Here is a 20,079-nt window from a genome sequence, read left to right as displayed (position 1 = left end):
CACCCACAGGACACACTCTTATACCCAGGGCCCATGCACCACCCTCAGAACTTATGCGCATGCCCAAGGTCCATGCACCGCCCCTAGGGCCCAGGAGCATGCCCAAGGCCCACACTCCGCCCCTGGGGCTTATGCGCATGCCCAGGGCCCATGCACCACCCCCAGGGCCATGCGCATGCCCATGGCCCATGTACCGCCCCCCAGAGCCATGCGCATGCCCATGGCCCATGTACCGCCCCCAGGGCCATGCGCATGCCCACGGCCCATGTACCGCCCCCCCAGGGCCCATACACTGCTCCCCAGGGTCCATTGCAGCATCAAGTGCGCATGAGCTTATCTTTCAGCCAATCAGCAAGGAGCCTTGATGGTCCTGGCTTTTCTCTCACTCGGCTGAGACTCCATTTTGCCGAAGAAGCTTCAAGAAGAATGCTGGAGTTGTGAGAGTCTTCGCTTAACTGGAGACCGGTAAGCCAGGTTCATTCAACGGGGTTCAAGTGCAAGGAGGGGACAAGTGTAACAAGGAGGGAGTGTGAGAAGGAAAGGGATGTAAGAAGGAAGGAGTACGTAGGAGGGGGAAGAGTGCGCTGCATTGAGGGAGGTCCGTCCAAGCCGCCATTTTATCTGTGAGACAAATCTGTTTGGCTTTATTCTGGATGCTGATGGAGGCCGTGGTCAACCCTTGCTTTAGTTACCGGGAGGAAAATGGAGATGGTAGTGATCCTTACTGAGCTTGCCAAGGGGAAAATGGAGGCGGTAGTCAGTATTGCCGAGGGCGCCAAAAGAAAAATGGAGGCAGTGGTAAACCTAGCTGAGGTCGTCAATGGCAAAATGGAGGCGGTGGTGAATCTTGCTGACGTCCCTGAGTGGAAAATGGAGGCAGTGGTGAACCTTGCTAAAGCCTCTCACAGGAAAATGGATGTGGTGAGCCTTGCTTCGTAATGGACCTTGAATAGGCTGAAGGAAGCCTAGGTGGAAGGAAGGAAAGCCCAGAGGAGTGAGGACCCTGGGAAGTCTCAGCAGTCATTACAAAGATGGCAACTGAGATCAAAGAGGGATCCTATAAGAGAGATGAGGGGATGAGGGCAAGGAGGAGCTGTAGAGGGTAGAAGGGATTGGATAATACAGACTTGGGTGGACTGAGGGTCTAGGATATGTTAAGTGTATTGAGGAACCACTATAGGCCTCAGACGTGTGGCTGGAGGCATGTTGTCTGCAGCTGGTATATAGCAGAACAGAAACTTATTTCTGTACTCTCTTAAGCCAGACCTGTATACTTTAAAAACTCACTTTAATTTTCCTGTATATGTTGTTGCATGTTTGGTATAGATTGTGTGTGGACATTACTTTTTCAAGAACCATACTAGGTTTTTTTTTAAAGGGTGTGTGTGTGTGTGTGTGTGTGTGTGTGTGTGTGTGCTGGGGAGGCTAGAGAGAATATTATGTCCACTGGGGTTTGAGTTCCAGGCATATTTGAGCTTGGATGCACTGACTGCTGATATTGATAAGACTGAATATTTGTCTTTGAGAAGGGGCGGTGACCTGGTGGCACACATCTTTAACCCCAGCACACTAGAGGCAGAGGATCTCTGAGTTCAAGGACAGCCTGGTCTACAAACTGAGTTCCAGGACAGCCAGAGTTACCAAGAGAGACCCTGTATTGAATTCCCCATCCCCAAGTTGCTCAGGGAGCCCAACTGCTGAGCCATTTTTGAAGTCCTATTTTTTTGTTGTTTTGTTGTATTTTGTTTTGTTTCTGTAAGAAAATGATACTGCTTGTATCTGCTTCAGTCTTTCGAGTATTGGGATTATAGCAGTATACAGGCACATCCATCTTTTTGTTTGATCAATTAGGCTTTTGTTTGCTTGACTCCTTTTAAGATAGGATCTTACTGTAGGGCAGAATGACCAGAAACTCCATATGTGGCTTAGTCTGGCCTTGAGATCGCCATTTTCAGCCTCCAGATGGAATACTGTAATTAAAGAGATCAGAGTCATCATGTCTGTTTTTTTTTTTCTGGCAGTTTTGACAGTTGAGCCACACTTGCATTGTAAACCACCAAACTACATATCTAGCCCTGTCAATTTTTGTTTTATATTTATTTTGCTATGAGATTTTGGGTATGTGTGTGATCTATAATCCACTGGTTTATTTGGGTCAGAGGCTCCCTTAAATATTTGTTCAAAATTCCTAAGATTCTGACAGTGATGGGACCAAAATATTAGATGTCTCAGTGCTTAAGTACAAACACATTAGGAGTCAGGGTTAAAGCTATCATTACATTTTTTCCTAGGATTTTAATTTTCAAGTATGTTTGGATGCAGGTAAGTATGGGTATGTGAGTTCAGTTGCTTGTGGAGGTCTGAGTTGTTGTCCCCTCCTAGAGTTGGAGTTATAGGAAGTTCTGAGCCACCTGATGTGAGTATTGGGAATTAAGTTTAAGTCCTCTGCAAGAACAGTATGCATTCTTAATAACTGAGGCATTTCTTCAGTCCTCTTCATTTTTAAATTCAGAACTTACAGATATCTGACTTCTGACTCAGTAATATATTAAAAACTGGTAACCTTTTATTCAACTCAGGTAATACTGATTGGATATTTTGCATTATATTGGTTTAAGTTCGTTGCTCTGGATTAAGATTAGTGATCTGTTCTTATTTCAGTTTTAAATGAGAAAACATTAAAATATATTTTTTCCTGAAAAATACAGGCTACATTTTTGAAGCTGATAATGGACAGTCGGAAGCACTTTTCAGTCTATAGCTTTTATAGTGGTGAAGACGAAGAGGAAGTGGGAGAAAATGATGATGTTCTGGAGTACTCAACACACTCTACTCCCACAGGTACAATTTATCCTGTTCTGAATATTGATGGTATCTCATAGTTTATTTTTGTGTATTGGGTAAGGGGGCTGATGAGAGGACAATTTATAGGATTTGGGTCTTCTCCTCCCTCATGTATGTCTCAGATATAAGTCATGTTGTTTTTAGGCTTGGAAGTAAGCTCTACTTTCTTACCTCCCATGTCATCTTACCTGCTTGATTCATTTGACTTTTTTTTTACATAGTTGCTTAAAATAGAATAAAAGGTTAATCTTTCCATGCACACTTGTTTTTACTCTTATTTGTTCTTCATAAGTTTGTACAGTTCTAGAAATACATATGGTACCTTGCCTTTACAGTCTTCACACATCAATAATTTGTAAATAACTTACAATGGTATTACCTCAGAAAGACTTAAAAACTTATAAAACAGACATAATTTATGATTTTATTTCATCTAACCTTCAAAATAATAACGCATTTATGTTTATGCTTTAAAATACAGTGTTGGAAATGCCTGAAAGAATTACAAATAAAATTGGTATTTTATTTAAATGAACAAAAATAGCATATTTAATTTCAAATGTTTTTAATTTTTCTTGTTTAATACAGCAAGAAGCCCAGTATTTAGTAATACTGAGAAGGCAGTGGTTCCTCCAAGAAGGGATGGTAGAGATACAAGGTAATATATTGACTTTTTGCCTGCTCAAAAAATTATTTCCATAACTGTAATCTCAGCACTGGGGAGGTAGAGGCAGGAGGAAAAGATGTTCAGTGACATTCTCAGCTACAAAGCTAGCTCGCGGTCATCTTGGACTGAGTTCGCATTGAAAAGAAAAACACAAAAAGATTAGGAAGTTTATTCTGTTTTTATCTAACAAGCAGTGTATATGTTATTTTACATTTGATATTCTCTTGAAACCAAGCACTTATATTACAAACATTCAAATGAAAGGTTTGGTTTTGTTTAGTGGTAGGTATCAAACTTAGTGCTTTGAACATTGGGGGGTGATACTTGACCATTGAATTAAACTCCCAGCTTTAACTTTTTAAATGCATTTTCTTTACAGAAATGAAGTAAAGAATAGGATGGAAAACATTGGAGGTACATTTTTTGATGTATCTGTATCTAGAGAAAGTTGTTTAAAGTATATACTGTTAATGTACTATAAGATTATTAATTTGATCTATTTGTTTATTCTCAGTGATAGGATTTTACTCTAATATTTTTGACTTAGCATTGGAGATTTTCTTAGTTAACTTTTTCCTTAATAGGAAAGTAAAAGTGGTACTTTTGGGTATGTCTGACTTAAATGGAATTATAGAAAGTAAAATTGATAAGAAATTTTATAAAAATAATTCTTTGGATTAACAGATTTCTACATACACATCTTTATGTATATCAATGCTTCAATTTACTCTGTTCTCTAGCTCTTCACTAGGAATCCTCCTGGGTTCTTTTCTCCCTCTCAACTTTTTTCTTTTAACATGGTGTCTTTATTATAACAACACCCCCAGAACTTCGTAGACTCCCAAATCTTAATGGGCTCCCAGAATTTATTACAACTGATACCAAGATAGAAGCACCATTCAGGCCAGCAAGTAGGAAGAAATTCCTCCTGTTTTAGTCAGGGTTTCTATTGCTGTGATGAAAAAACATGACTAAAACAACATGGGAAGTAGTAGGTTTATTTGGTTTACTACACCAAAGTTCAATATTTAAGGAGGCCAGAAGAGGAACTCAGATAGGTCAGGAACCTGGAGATAGAAGTTAAGAGAGATATGGAAGAGTGCTGCTTACTAGCTTGCTTCTCATTGCTGGTTCAGCCTGCTCTCTTACAGAACCCAGGAGCATGTGCCAAGGGACGTCACACTGCCATAAACACACACACACACACACACACACACACACACACACAGAAGGAGAAAGAGAGAGACAGAGACAGACAGAGATAGACCTGGGCCTTCTCCCATCACTAATTAAGAAAATGCCCTACAGGCTTGTCTGTAGTCCCATCCTATAAAGGCATTTACTTATTTGGGGATATCTTCTCTTAGATGGGTTTATGTCAAGTTGACTAAAAAGAAATCAACTACAAAAAACTAGCCAGCCCACCTGTTAAAAAAGTAACAGTGACAAAGTCAGAGATTCTAGGATGTGGTTGGGAAAGTCTCTGAGTGGAAAATTCATACATGTAGTAACCCTGCTTTTTTGTTCCTGTAGTCCCATTACTGCCTGATATGCCAACCAGAATATGGTTTTTATGTGTAAAAGGTTAAGAAGTAGAAGGACCGGGACTGCATCATCTGGAAAATTTCCCCATACATCCCCTGGCCTGCAATAAAGACTTTCTATTCAGCTTTAAGAAATAACCATATGGTGGTCTCTGGCGGGATCACCTTGAAATACTCCATAGACCTGGCTCAGGCTTGCCTCAAACTCAAAGGCATGTACCTGCCTCTGCCTGGGCCAGACTCTCTTACGATGTATGTATTTAGCACACTGAGTCCAATTAGTTCTGCCCATAGCATTTTAACAATAAATTATGTCTGAAAAAAATCAAAGACAATTTTACTGGTCAGTGAGAGATCTTCAGTTAGATGCCAAAAAATCATAATTATCAGTTTTATGAGCTTTTTAAGAGATAGTACTCATTTATTTGAATCTTATGCAGTAATATTTTAATTTCTGAGGTTATATTATTATTATTATTATGTTACTTCCCTTTCTTTCTTCCAAATCCTCCAATATATGCAACCCCTGTATTATTTCAAAGCCATTTAAATCTTGTGATATATGTTTATTTTTAAATTGTGACAATTAAAGAAATACCTCATCCAGCTTAGGAGACAATATTTTTTAAAAACAGCTAACATTTCTTCCTTTTCAAGGATAATTCATACTATCAAGTCTTTTGGACTGTTTCCCAGCTGGGTGGTGTTAGAGTACCTGTTTTGTAAATTTATTATAGGTGCTGAAAACATCAAATACTTATGTAATAGTTAAGTTTCATCATAAGTAGTGACAGTTGATTTTGGTATATGATATGGCATACTTTTGGCAAACATTATTTGAAGTATTAAAATTTTTTATGAACTGTAAAAATGTTTTATAAAAGCTTCACAGAATTTTTTAAAATCTTCTTAATAATTACTAAAGTAAAATTGTTTCCGTCTTTGGCCCTTGCTTGCATTTGTAAAAAGTCCATCAAATTATCATTGCTGCATTATGGATAAATTTTTTATCACTTCATTGTTATCCTTTTTGAGTGCTTGCTTTCAATTTTTTTTAAAAAATTCAACTTAATTTAAAATTATTTTGAGACAAGGTCTCACTATGCAACCTTAGTTTGTCTGGCATTTGCAGTATCTGCCTGCATCTGCCTCCTAAGGGGTATAAAAGGACTGTGACCACCACATCCATCCTGGATTCTGGCTCTGTTTTGTTGTTGTTGCTTTTTTCCATATAATTAGTTGCAACAATAATGCAGTCAAACATCCTTCCAATTGGAGCGTATTCTATAAACTAAAAATATGTCTTACGATTTTTCCATGGAAAAATTAAAGGTTCATTTTGTTTTGTCATTTTGTTTATTAAAATTTTTATATCTCCAATTTTAAAACATTGTCTTTAGTAGGAACATCAGAATTATAGTAATGTTAGGTAGTTCGCATTCACAATGCTTAGGAACAGAGGTGTTTCATATACTTAGAATTTTGTTTAACTTTGGAATATTTCTATGAACATTACTGCTTGAGTATATCTAGTCTAAAAATTAAAAATTTTGATTGCTATAAAATACAACATGCATTAGGCATTTTCTTGACTCTATTTTTCCCCATCTTTATTAACTTGAGTATTTCTTATTTACATTTTGATGCTATTTTTTAATTGGAAATTTTACTGTTTGTTTTTTATTAGTACTTTTATTTTTTTACAGTCCAGTTGTTTCCCTTCCGGTCAACTATCCCACAGTTCCTTATCCCATTCCTCTTTCCCCTAGACTTCAAGAGGATGCCCCCCCAAGCCCCCAATCCGGCAGGCCTCCCCACTCCCTGGGGCCTCAAATCTCTAGAGGGTTAGGTGATGTTTCTCCCAGTGAAGCCAGACCAGGAAGTCCCCTGCTGTCTATGTGTCAGTGGCCTCAGATCAGGTTATATATGCTGCCTGGTTGGTAGCTCAGTGTCTGAGAGATTTCAGGGGTCTGGGTTAGGTGAGACTGCTGGTATATCTCTGTTATTGTTCAATGGCTTTTACTTTTATCTGTGTTCACTTGCATATGTGAGAGCAATGTTTTTTTCAACATTAAATTATAATATTCTTTCAATGTAGCTCACCTTAGCAATGCTGTTCTTGAAAAGAAAAAGAGAATGGAGTCATACATTAAAGGTGCTGTTAAAGACTGTGACAAGCATATCAAACAACATTGGAAAGTTCATCAGGATGAAGTGTAAGATCCTTTCTTTATAGCCATATTTGTATGATGTTCTTGTTTATCCATTGGTGCTAATTACTCCCTTACACGGAGTCAAGTAAAAATTTGTGGCTCTGTTTTTCTTCATGTTGATAGTTTCCTGTACTGAAATAAGTTTCTGGGAAGCCTGTAAATATCATTGTTTTCTCTTTTTAAATAATAATTGAGGAGAATTAGCATTTCTAAAAGGCCATTCCTGTTCATTCTGGAAGTACAGTCAAAGGTGGATATCATAGAAGCTATTAATTTTTTAATAGATATGTTTGACAAGGTAGAAAAAAGTCAATTTCATATAAACAATTTATGTATTTTATAAGATTTAATTATTCCCTTGTAATCTTGGCTGTGTCAAATAGATAAAAGTCTTAAGTGAAATATTTCTATTTGGAACTCATGGTGTTGATATTAGAGCATGTATTCAGTAGAAAAAAATGGAAGAAAACTGCTTGGAGATGAACTGATTTTTCACGTCATTATGTATATGATATTGCATGTATATATATATACACACACTTATATAAATATATACAGATAGATGAATGGTCAAACATTCTTATTATTTAATAAGGCATGTGTGATCAGATTTTTAGTTAGAAACAATACTTCTGGAATCAATAAAAGTCTAATTTTACTTTTTAATTTCCCATAAGAATATTTACTTTGCTATAATGTCCTTTTATATTGTATAAAACGGGAATTAAATTCTTTGTACATTCTCTTCATCTTGATCTGTAACATGGCATTCATTATTATGTTTTACAGACGGGAGTTTAAAATTGAATATACTGAGCAGATTATAACTCTGTTTCATCAGTGGGATTCTGATATGAAGAAAGTTGGAGATCTTGAAGATAACCTAACTGTTGGTATCACAATTGGTGTTATACTTCATCTATTATAACTAAGTCTCAAGTAAAAATAGAGAAGCTAACCTTGCTTAAATCAAAGGGAAATGAGTCAGGTTTTGTGATGTTACTAGTTTTGTGTTCTGTTCCTGGTGAACCATAAAGCACAGTAATATAGACACATTCAGTGCTCATAAAAAAGCCATTTGACTTTTGATATTAGCTAAGACCTTGTAATTTCAAGCAGCAGAAACTGGTAAAAGAATAAATGAAAGATTACTGATTTGTATAAAAGAAATTGTGGGTAGGTTTGCTTCAGACATAGTAAAATGGTGTGAGGGATGCATTATGTAGTATTATGTAAGCTGTGTCTGGGTCTTAGTGAATTTACTGAACACCATATGGACTTCCGTTTTCAGACTTAACTACAAATTTATTAGCTTTAGTGAACTGAGACAGGCCTTTCTCGATAGCCCTGGAATAATATTCCTGTGCAGGAATTATCACTGAACTAGTTTTGATCGTCTTCCCATTCCTGAATCCATCACTGTCATCAGAATATGGTTTACATCGTTTTCTTCCTCTCATCTTCTTGCTCTTCTTCTTTCTCCCTTGTTTCACACACCCTTTCCTTCCTTTTCTCCTCTTTCTCCTTCTGACTTCTTGACTTAACCCAGGGCACATTTGCAAGTTAGATGAGCACATTTTTGCAAAGCTTAAAAGAACCATTTCACAACATCATTTACCCTCGGTAGTAAAAAATATGTTACTTATCTAATCCCATCAAAATTAACCCCATGCATACATTTTATGTCATCAACTACACTTTTCATCAGTTTCTTTTCACTTTTTAGAAAACCATTTTCATTATATCAGAACAGTTGTGGGGTTGGATGGTTTCCATTTGAAACACTTGTGACATTCAGTGGAGCCCATTTGAAACACTTGTGACATTCAGTGGAGCACTAGTATGTGAGGATGGAGTTGAGAAAGCCATTTGTTAAGGACGCAGAGTTGAGAATTGTTAATTTTAGTTAATTTTTAAACCATGAAGATCAAATGAAGTCATTGAAGCTATCAAGAGGTGACTGAGCTGTAAATGAGAAGTGTAAGGGCATCTAGATGTCTGGGGTCCTTCCGTGCATTGGTTCTCAAGGGTGAGAGCGAGCTGGTAAAACAGATTGAGAACAACTAATTGATTAGGTAGAAATTAAATTCCTCCAAGTAAAGGAAGCCTTCTAAAAGAAGAAGAGATTATTACTTTTGCAGTATGCCAATTACATGTGAAAGAAGATAGATTTGACAATTTAGAGTTCATCATTGGTGTACTGAATCTGTATGATTAGATTGAAAAAGTGAGCAGAATCTGTATAGAAATAAATGTGCCACATGATAGGAAAACCTATGACAGGCCAAGGAGTAATATAATGGTTTCTGTTGTTTGTTCTAAGAAGAGGCATATATTTACAATGAGGAAAGCAAAGGCAACTGCTGAGTTTCTAAGAATGGGGCATGTGAAGAGATTGAACTTAGTCCAAAAGAAGTGTACCATAGGTTTAAAACTAGAAGGGAAAGCACATGGCATACACACATAGATACCTGGGGGATGCAATGATGGGAGACTGAGTCATCACTTGGGTACATGTGTACATGTGTACATTTCTATATACTCCATGAAGTGGGGTCATCCGATTGTGTAGGTGATGCCATCAGGTAGAGTAGCTAGAGCTGAGGTTTGCAAATTTAACATTTAGCCAAGTAAATGTGAAAGAGTAAGTACTGAGAAAAGTTTATATACAAAGTGTTGTGGTATGTTTTTAAAAAATGGAACACCAACCCACACTATCAACAACACCGTTAGGCTGCGTGGTATGTGTGTGGCGTTCTCATCTCAGTCAGCCAGACTCGGCAGACTCTCTGTCCTGGAGCTTTCAAAATGTCTCTACCTTACTCACTAAATTCCCAATTTCCATCCCATGCTACTTCCAGCTACTCTCTGGGCCCTATGACGATCTCGCCACCATGGTTGCAGTGACCTCCCTTCTAGTTCCCATGGCAGGTCGCTGCCAAACCAGCCCTGTGGTTATAGTCACAATTCCCAGTAACCCAGCAAAATTAAAACTCTAGAAGCTTGTAAGTTATCAATCAGATTTATAACAGTAAATTCTCACCCCACAAAACATCCACACAATAAACGCAGAGCCAATTGATAGTGATAGAAACTGCCCAGTTAGATAAGACAAACTGTCCTGTAATAATTCAGTCCTTAAAAGATATTTATAGCTACCCATGACAATTTAAAGCCACATCTTTCTCCTCCATCTTGGTTCTTCCTTCTTCCCTCTCCCTCCTCTCAAAAACTCTGTGCCTGCCTTACTTTTTCACTGTTAAATTACAGGCCTTGACTTACCTTGTGCCTGCCCTCACCTGCATATAGACATCAACCCACAGCAAAGGGGTAATTTTAATAACTGGTTATGGAATTTAAGGCTAGAAAGAGAAAACTGAAGATAACAGGAGTAGGTACAACAGTGAAAAGAACGTAGAGTTAATGGATGTTTTTGGTCATGAAGGATCACAGCCATAATACTGGGAAGAGTAAGCTACAGTAAAATGTGTATATGAGCACATAATATGTGGAGAGAGAGTTTCTATAACAATTATAGCATAGATTCTAGAAGCATAATGTTTTGGATCTGATTCAGATTTCAGTAATAGGTAGTTCAGGAACAGCAGACCGTGTACCACTGTATCTCACTTTCCTCATCTTGGAAATTGAATGGTGAGCATCCATTTCCTGTAGCTGTTTGAAGTATTAAATGAGTTTGCACAGACTTAATCTATATAATAAGGTTCAAAACAACATCTGCCATGGAGTTAATAATGCATATTTGCCATTACCAGCAGTATAGAGAGATGTGTTAACACCAGCGGCAAAATCTAAATGAGTGTATAAAGTAGGTTAGAGGGCAGAGTCCTTGGTGGAGAATAGGTTAAGGAGCTGAATGGACACCATTGTTGAAAAATCATCTGTGTAAACATTGTGAGAATAAGTTATATCTTGAATATGAAGAATTCCTGCTCATTGGCACACGCTGCATGCATGTAATTCCAGCTGCTAGTAATGTTGAGGCAGGAAGATCATGAGTTCCTAACTGCTCTGTGCAGTGCAGAATGTCTTTTAAAGTTCCTATGCCAGAACTTTGAGAATGTTTTTTCCTGGTTAGTGACAAAAACAAGAATTGCCTAAACTAAGTGATAAAAAATATCAAAACAAATTATTGATTACATCTATTATAAAAACAAGTCCTTTTAAGGACTCCTTTCAAGATTAATTGATAATTGTTCTTTCTTTCTGAATTGAATATTTTAGTCCATGTGGTTAGCTGAGTTGTAGACTTGATCTACAGAACAGCCTCAAAAGCAACAGACTTCATACATGCCTGCTATTACATAGCTATTCATTTCTATTTGTAGAGTGCCTTCTGTCAGCAACAGAAGACCTTTCAACAAAGTAGATCACGGCAGAGCCACAGCCTGAAAGCCCTTAAGCAGGAAAATGACAAGTTCTTAAAGGTATGTAATACATTGTAACACAGTACATTCTCTTAATACATTTTAACTGATTTCTATTCTGAATTAATTGTGACTGAAGTAATAAGCAAATTGGCAGATCTCTTCATGATTTTGATGAGGAATTATGCAAAACAGAAAACGTTGAGACTTTCTATCAGAAATGTGCATACACATCAAGCCTGTATATTAACATCATTTTAACATAATTATTTGAATGTGTATACCTTAATACTGTAGAATAAGGGAGTACTTAGTTGAGGTTGTCCAGTATTTTTGTTTCCAAATGTACTGTAGAAATATTTTCTGACACAATAGATTTTAGAATAATTACAGTGGCCAAAATGGTTTCATAATCTTTTTTTGAGTCCAGAACATAAAAGGTGAGGGTTAAATTTTGTAGATTCAGGGGATATAGAGGTGGCTCAGCAATTAAGATCACCTGCTGCTCTGTCAGAGAACTGGAATTTGCTTCCCAATGTCAAGAGGCTCGTGACTCCAGCTGCAGGAGATAGGACACCCTCTGCTGGCATTCATGAACACCCATATGCATGTGTGTGCACATAGACATGCCCATATAGATAAATGATAAAACCTTTTAAAATGTTACACATTTATAGAATTACCTATAAGTCAGCATATGCACATATTAATAAGTCAAGGTCCCAACAGTAATTTTAAGACATTTTCAAATACTATTAATTTCTAGAAACATCAAAGAGTGGGTCTGAAGTCCAATTAGAGCGTTTTTGGTTACTGCCAATGTGTTCATGCCACTGCTTCAACTTTAGGGTTATTATGTCACGCTAGAAATTGTGCTTCATATTCACTATAGCTGAACAGGACTATTGGTTGCCTCTCTCTTTTGGAATCTTTCCTGCCACCATGAAAACTAGTTCACAGGGAGGCTTTCAGGTCAGATCTAGCTTGGGTCCTCTTGGTCCTATATCCAAAGTGCACAAAAGAATAGTTTAGTTTAAAAAATATTTAAATATTGAGCAGAGGATTAATTGCATATGTCTGCCAAGTAAGCTATCTAAGCTGGTTCTTTCTTTTCTGCAAATCTAATCTATAACTACCTCTTCTACAAGATCCTTTCCATTTACTATATATGCTCATTAACATCATCTCTCTACATAATTGCCTTATACTAGATATATTTTTCCCTTGAATATTTTTAATTCCTTTATTTTTGAAGAATTATTCTTTTACCAATGTAGTTGGAATCACCCCATTTTCTACACAATAGCTAAAATTAGATTTCTTTCTATTCTAGTTACAGAGTGTTTGAATAATATTGTTTCCACTTTTCCATTCAAATGGGTGAGCTATACTGTGTTATTTTTAAAAATCTATCTACACATAACAGCACACCATAAATACTAGACAAAAAAAGTAACTTGTTAGTTAAATTCACTCAATTTTTCAATGGATATACCAGTTCTGGGGAGCCTTGAGAGTAAAAGATGGAAAGTTGGAGACTAGCGTGGGCTACACAGCATGATCCTGTAATAAAAACAGAAGTACAAAAATGTAGTTTTTGTTTTATATAACTTGAAAACAATCTCATAATACAGAGAATCTGATTAACTTTATTCACGTTGTTAGTCATAATAAACTATAACCTGATACTTGAGAACTTTATTAGAAATTTTCAAAAATGATCATGGGTTTTCTAGTGTTTCTAATTCTACACATTTTTGTCCTTCCTCTATATTTAAAGGTATGGTCTTAATGTGGCTCATTCTGGCCTTGGTCTACCTATATTCCTGAGAATATCTGTGAGGCCCTTAATCCTTCTGCCTTCACCTCTCTAGCGCTAAGATTACAAGCACATCTCACTACTTGGTTTATACTGCCCTAAGAATCAAATTTAGGATTCATTCATGCTAGGCAGGCACTCTTCCAACTAACATAAATCCCTGGTCCCACCCTGCTTTTCAGACTGAGTCTTGGTATATTGTCTAACTTAGTGTTCAGTTCTTTATCCTTCCAGCTATGCTTTAGGGTGACTGGTGAGCTTTACTTTTTTTGCTCTATCTAAACTTAGCCTCCCATTAAACTATTAATTCACACAAGGTGTACTACTTTTGCCATTCCATAATTACCTTTGATTCACATATATATTCTTTATGGTATGAATTTGGGTGTTTATATATTACAATGGTTTTATGAAGATGGAATAGGTAAAGATAATGTTTGAATATGAAGAGATTCTTAATTTTGACAATTTAAAATTTTAGAACCTGTGATGTAAAGCTGTTTTATAATTAAACCATTCTTTTGTGTTTTAGAGTATGGAGAACTTGGAAAAGGACAAGAGCAGTGTACTTTCTAGTATACACAGTGAGTTTAAAAAGCAAATTGTTTTCCTGCAAAGAAAAATTACAGATGGCTAAGTATCAATTTCTAAAAGCATGGAATACAAAAAGCACCAAGATAATTTGTTTTCCTGACGTTAAATGTTTTTCTGATGAGTTTTGAGAAAATCTTGAACCTGAGTTGATGTAATTCATATTATCTCAGACACATGTCTTACCAATTTGACTGTATTTTATATTATCTTCTGTCATTAACTGTTTAAAGTGTGACACCTCTATTCCTATTGAGTTCTAAATAAACAGTTGTTAACCTGTGGTAGTGAATTTTTCTTTCAATGTTAATTAACTTTTAAGAGTAAAGATACAGGTTTAGAGGTATGGAATGGTAGTGAGTGCCTTTAATCTCAGCACTTGGGAGGCAGAAGCCAGTGGATCTCTTGAGTTCATTGCCAGCCTACTCTATAAAGCAGCAGTCGCCTAAAACCACTGGGAAACACAGATATTTACATGATGGTTTATAGTAGTACATTCCGGGACATTTAAGGCTATACAGTAAAACCTTGTCTCAGAACAATATGTAGGTTTTGGGTTCAGAATGGGTACATTTCTTATCAATCACAAGGCACAGATGATGAGGCAGTGGGGGACTAGGCAGCGTCTAACCTCACTTCAAAAGTCAAATCTCCCCTGGGGGACCCTGACTTAAGGAACATGAATGAGGTATTACTGACAGAAATGTTGGTGACCCTGCAAAAGCCACACTAGGATGTCTTCACCCAGTATAGATAATGGCTTCCCCATAAATTCATAGATGGAATCGCCCAACCTATATACTCTAACCACTCCCTAGCTAAGAGGAGTGGTGAGACCCCAACAAATCTCGCTGCCCTCTCCTATGAAGGAATGACTGTGCAGTCAACAAGCCCAGTGTCACTGTTTTTTCTTAAGCAGGTACAACCGGCCATATGAAAATGGCAGTTCTGTTTGTAGGATACTGATGTATAACATCCCCCTTTTCCAAGTATTTTCTGAAATGTTGTTCTGGGAGTAAGATTCTGTGAGGACACAGAAGTAACATGTAGAGTGTAATCAAGCATATGGAATGTTTTGGTCCAGGCACTATTCCAGGAAATGTGCTGAAGACCAAAGCTCACAATTCCAGGCTCTAAACGTGACTATGGGTGCTGGCACAGTCCCTGCTCTTGTGTATAGGATTAAGGAAACACACTAGTGTTGGGCTTTAAATTTTAAATCTCGGCCAGTGTCCAGACAGAACATACCAAGCCAACATGGTTCCACATGGAAAGGTTTAATGAAAGAAGAGTAGAAGAGAGGCAGAACAAAGGAGGCCGACCTTTGTGCGCACATGGAAGAAAGGGGGGAATGGGGACAGAAGGGACAGGGAAGAGGGCATGGGAGTGTAGAAGAGTAAGGGCAAAAGAGTAAAAGAAAGGGGAGTGGGCAAGCAGCCCCCTTTATAGTCAGGCACAGCTGGCTGTTGCCAGGCAACTGGGGAGGAGCATACCTAGCTATTGCCAAGTAGCTGTGGGGGTGGAGCTTAGACAGAATTCCAACATTCCCCCATTTTGGTTTAAATAATAAAATAATTAAAGGCGACAGTGGAGCAGGAATAGGGTCGTCATGATCTCTGACTACTTTCTGCTTGCTCTAGGGAACCTAGAAATGTGGATATGGGATGTTTGTCCAGTCTTAAGACTTGGCAGTTTCCTTGTTGTCCAGGGTCTGTGGAACCATCTGAGGATAGGTCAGAAGGAACAGGTCCAATAGAAGCATCTGTGTCTGTGAAAGGAGATTGGAGCATCTGGAGGTCACTTCTCGGGAGCTGTTCTGGGTGTAGTAAGTGCCTGGACTTGACAAGATGCTGGGACACACACACACACACACACACACACACACACACACACACACACACAGATAGAGACAGAGAATAAGATTGAGTGCATTTGGGTGAAAAGAAAAATCTTTATCTTAGATGTACATTTGAAACCCAGAGGAATCCCACCCTTTGGAATAAGTAGTAAGTGGGAACTTTAGGCAGATGTACTTATCTGGGTGGAGTCTATTTGGTCCATGAGAGGTAGGTCTGAGTGGGTTTCCTGTAGCTTATAAGTTTACAAAAGAGATAACAACGTGAGTTAACAACATGAACATTATTTAAGATAAGCTTTTTGTGGAGCAGAAGGAACAATTTGTCCCTCAAAACTGTACTGGATGTCTTAAAACAGTTTGTCATGAAAAAAAAAAAAGACAGACAGAGAAACCAGTTTCCAGATCCTACTTGGAAAGACTGTTTAGCAACAGAAGGGTTCTGGACCTCCCAGACCTGAGGTTCTACCTGAGAAGCTGGTAAAGGAAGCAACATGTCCCTGTTGGTAGGTTGGCTGGCTAGAAAGAGCAGAAGGGCTGCTGGTGAGCTTGAGTTTGGGCAAATGGGTGGAGCAAAACAGAGGCTCCCAACTTAGCTAGAAGATCCCTTCCCAATAAGTGGCCGGGCATGTTGGCTCTACCAAAAAGGAATGGGTGACAGGTACACCCCTAAAAATGTAACTATGTGGTGGGGTTTGGTGAGGAAGGTAAGGTTGTCCCCCTACCCTGACAATGGGGAAATGTGCGAGAGAAGTGTGTCCCCAGAACTCTGTTAGGACCAAGTAAGTGGCCCCAGTGTTCAAGCGGAAGGAAATGGGCTGCCCACATGCCATGATGGTTACCTGGGGGCTCCCTGCTGGTGATGGCAGTGGTCAGGTCCAGGGAACTCAGGCCCCTTCATTTGTCCAAAGCCAATCCTAGGAGATCCACTGGAGGGTTATCTGGACATGATGTTCCTCTGTCCTGTGCAACATGAGAGCAATCGACAGCCCAAATGTCCCTCCTGATGGCATTTAGAACAGAGCCTCTTGGCTTTTGGAAGTTAGGGCAAGCCCTTGCCCAATTACCTTGTTGGCCACATCTGTAGCAGGAGACTGGTGGTCTCTTAGTCTTAGAAGACCAGGAGTTCCAGGCAGTGGCTGAGGCTGGTCAGACAGCTGTCCAGCATATGGTTATTTTAGTCTGAGAGCCTTCTCATCACTTCCCATGGTACACCCTAAAGGTCCGCGCCAAAACTTCTGCCGGTGGAGTTAGGGGCTCTCTCTCTAGCTTTTCAAGTTTGTCTTTTAGGTCAGGGTAGCTCTGGGAAAAGAAAATAGGTCATCAGACGTTGCTTACTTTCTGAGTTTTCAGGTGTATTACAATAAAGCCTCGGTAAGGTGTTCTAAAAATTGGGATGGGTTTTTCTGTTTTCCTAAATGACCTTGTAGTTTTGTTTTGTTTTTAATTCATTGGTTTTCAGACTGTCCTGTAAAGACAGGCCAGGAGACAGGTCATGAATCTATCTCTGGCTAAAATACCAGCTGTGGAATTATAATTTCATCAGGGATCTTGGTCAGGTGCTACGACAAATCCAATTGGATATGTTGGTCTGCATGTATTCTCACCTGCTCCCACACTCGCCAGCGTTCCTCAGGAAGTAAATTATTAGTAACACCAAATGTCAAGACAGGATAGGAATGAAAAATCTGCAGAGCAAGGGAGTAGTGTGTGTGCAGACTTGTGAAGCTGAGTCACTGGCACGAGGGTGGCAGTGTGAGCCCACTGGAAAAGACAGTATGAACACTGTTTTTTCTCGATGCTGTGGAGGGCCGAGCACAGGAGTAAAGTCCTGGACAGAAAGAGCTCGCTTGCAAGCAGAATCCCTGGCAGGATGCAAGGGATGGGACTAGACTCGCTTTTCCTGGTGCTGCTAAGAGGCAGGCAGAGCACAGAAGTGAGTGCGTGAGAGAGTGCACCAAGTGTAGGGGTCCCATGCTCATGGGAAAGCAGATCTCACAGACAGGCCCTGGCTGATGCAAGGGACAGGGCCAGACCTGCTTTTCACGAGGCACGAACCAGGAGTTGCAACAGTGCAACAGCAACGAGGAAGGGAGGAGGTGGGAGGTCTAGGGGTCTCACAGAGTCCCTGTCAGACTCAAGGGATGGGGCCAGACATGCGTTTCCTGCTGCTGTGAACTAGGGACTGCAGCAGTGCAGCAGCAATGAGGAAGGGAGGAGGGAGATGGGGCCAAACAGAGATACTGTTTTCTGCTTAGTGTAAATTAGACCAAAACATCCCAGGAAATAGGGACAGGCGGCAAAGACCGATAGACCCATGAACGAGAATAGGAATTATTAATAGGGGTTATCAATTATTAATACTAGGGCTGGGGCTACACTCAGAACGGGTGCTCCTGAGCCAGAGAGCAGTTTATTCATGCCCGACCTGGCATTTTAAACTGTCTCAAAAACAGGGAGGTGGGAAAAGGTCCTAGAATGAGAGTCAGTAAAAAGATTCATCCCTAGAGGCAGCACAGGTAAGCTCCAAGCTCAAGAACGCTCCCCTGACACCATGTGTGCACATGGAAAGTCAAGTTCTGAGGTAAAGAAAGCTCACAGAGGTCGAGTAGGTCACTGCTCACCAGCACCTGCTTGAAGAGGGCGCTCTCCTTGGCAGGCAGCTGCATGCGGGGCATCAAGGCGATGGGGTGGCCTGCTGGACTGACCAGCCAGTACTCGTGACACAGGTTACTTCAGCGGGATGCCACAGGAAGCGAAACAGAACGATTAGAGCGAAGGTAGATGAATGTTTGGGCATAAAGAACGTCCTTCCATTTACCAGACAGGTTACCTCAGCGGGATGCCACAGGAAGTGAAAAAGAGAGAGTGATTAGATCAAAGATGGTTAGTGCGAGCCTAAGTGACCCCATGTGGAAAGAGCTGGTACTATGTGGTGAACCATGGAGGGCAGCTGTTCACACAGAAGGGGCCGGCCATGGGCATGTGGAGGGAAGGTGGGGATGGGGAGAGAAGGGACAGGGAAGAGGGCAGGAGAGCAGAGAAGAGTAAGCGAGAAAAAACAGCTGTTACCAGGTAGCTGTGGGGTTGGAACTTAGAATACCAACAACCAGTTCATGTAGAATGTTGATAATTTTGAATATGACTACAGCCCAGTGCACAACTACATCTGGCTGTCAGGATTTAAGTCTACTGAGACTAGTGTCAGTCCCAGCTTCCATCTAGAAAGTCAGAGACAATCCAGGTCAAAAAATGTGTTTCTCGCGACTTAATACAAGTACCAACCCTGTTTTGTCCCGGAGTAGAAGTGCTTTAAATATGTGACCCTTGTCATGTCTCCATAATTGGACACCAAGCAGCAAAAGATGGTCAGCAGACAGCAATTGGAATACAGGCTGGAGTTCAGAGGGATGCAGTTTGATTTGTTTTCAGTGTCTTGGTTACTGGGGAAAAACCAGAAATAAACTTCTGGGCCATTTTGATGAGCTGGGAGCTATTTATCCCTGCAAAAACCTCTAGCTTTTGGAGCTTTTCTCATACACAGCCGGGGCTGATTTTCAGATAAAAACCAAAGTTAATGCCCTACCATTTTCTGGATCTAGTATGTTGAAAGGGTGTAAATTTGGAAAGCGTCCTGTAACTACTTTAAAAGTGCCCTAGGAAACTCTTAAGGGCCCTAAAGTACCTTAGTGGTCTTAGATAAATTTGTGTGTTTTCAAGCTGTACCATGAATTCCAGGCATAATGTACCTGAAAAGTGTCCAGGGTTTGTGAACCAACATACATATTGGAGTTGCAATCAGGGTGCTTAGATGGGAAAATTTTCTCAAAGGTGAGTAGCTTTTCAGTATTCATACCAATTGATGAGGCCACAAGCTGATTTCCTTGCTTCTGCTTCAATGTGAGCCCTTTCCTTGAAGTAACTAGTCAAAAGGAGCTTCTGGGAACCATCCCAGGTAGATCAATGAGGACAGAGCACAGATGACAGGAGGAAGGTTGACACTCAGGGCCTATCAGAAAAGGGTCCAACAGTTACACAGATCACAAGTAGAAAAAGGAACATAGATCAGGAAAGGACAGTACCTGCTAAGTCATTGATTGCCCCCATTCCCAGGAAGCAGTGGGTCCTGCCAATGTGGAAAAACAGGCATGAACCTGA

General features: G+C 39.6%; 1 protein-coding gene and 1 long non-coding RNA gene across 3 annotated transcripts; one reads left to right on the top strand and one right to left on the bottom strand.

Moving 5' to 3' along the window:
* The first annotated feature begins 330 nt into the window (after nt 1-330).
* Nucleotides 331-14,349, top strand: Sycp3l2 (synaptonemal complex protein 3 like 2). Its single transcript, XM_217535.8, has 8 exons — nt 331-465; nt 2,709-2,841; nt 3,433-3,502; nt 3,891-3,925; nt 7,154-7,271; nt 8,058-8,157; nt 11,618-11,716; nt 14,008-14,349. The coding sequence occupies exons 2-8, from the start codon at nt 2,730-2,732 to the stop codon at nt 14,110-14,112; spliced, it is 639 nt and encodes a 212-aa protein (XP_217535.4). The 5' UTR covers nt 331-465; nt 2,709-2,729; the 3' UTR covers nt 14,113-14,349.
* Nucleotides 12,510-19,050, bottom strand: LOC120099270 (uncharacterized). Of its 2 annotated transcripts, none has more exons than XR_005498345.2 (4): nt 18,546-19,050; nt 16,989-17,223; nt 16,764-16,884; nt 12,510-13,219 (listed from the first exon to the last, which is right to left on the bottom strand). It is a non-coding gene; the product is annotated as an uncharacterized LOC120099270 (long non-coding RNA). The 2 variants fall into 2 exon arrangements; XR_010061639.1 differs by lacking the exon at nt 12,510-13,219 and adding an exon at nt 15,328-15,834.
* Nucleotides 19,051-20,079: the final 1,029 nt, after the last annotated feature.

This window comes from Rattus norvegicus, chromosome X, assembly GCF_036323735.1.
Source record: "Rattus norvegicus strain BN/NHsdMcwi chromosome X, GRCr8, whole genome shotgun sequence".
NCBI classification, from domain to species: Eukaryota; Metazoa; Chordata; class Mammalia; order Rodentia; family Muridae; genus Rattus; species Rattus norvegicus.
This window is presented reverse-complemented; position numbering and strand designations above follow the sequence as displayed.

What these genes read in the sequence shown, in the direction of transcription:
- Sycp3l2 (XM_217535.8), top strand. Translation starts at nt 2,730, where the DNA reads ATGGACAGTCGGAAGCACTTTTCAGTCTATAGCTTTTATAGTGGTGAA. An exon ending in AGGGATGGTAGAGATACAAG is followed by an intron (nt 3,503 to 3,890) that starts GTAATATATTGA and finishes TTTTCTTTACAG; the next exon opens with AAATGAAGTAAAGAATAGGA. An exon ending in ATCTTGAAGATAACCTAACT is followed by an intron (nt 8,158 to 11,617) that starts GTTGGTATCACA and finishes TTCTATTTGTAG; the next exon opens with AGTGCCTTCTGTCAGCAACA.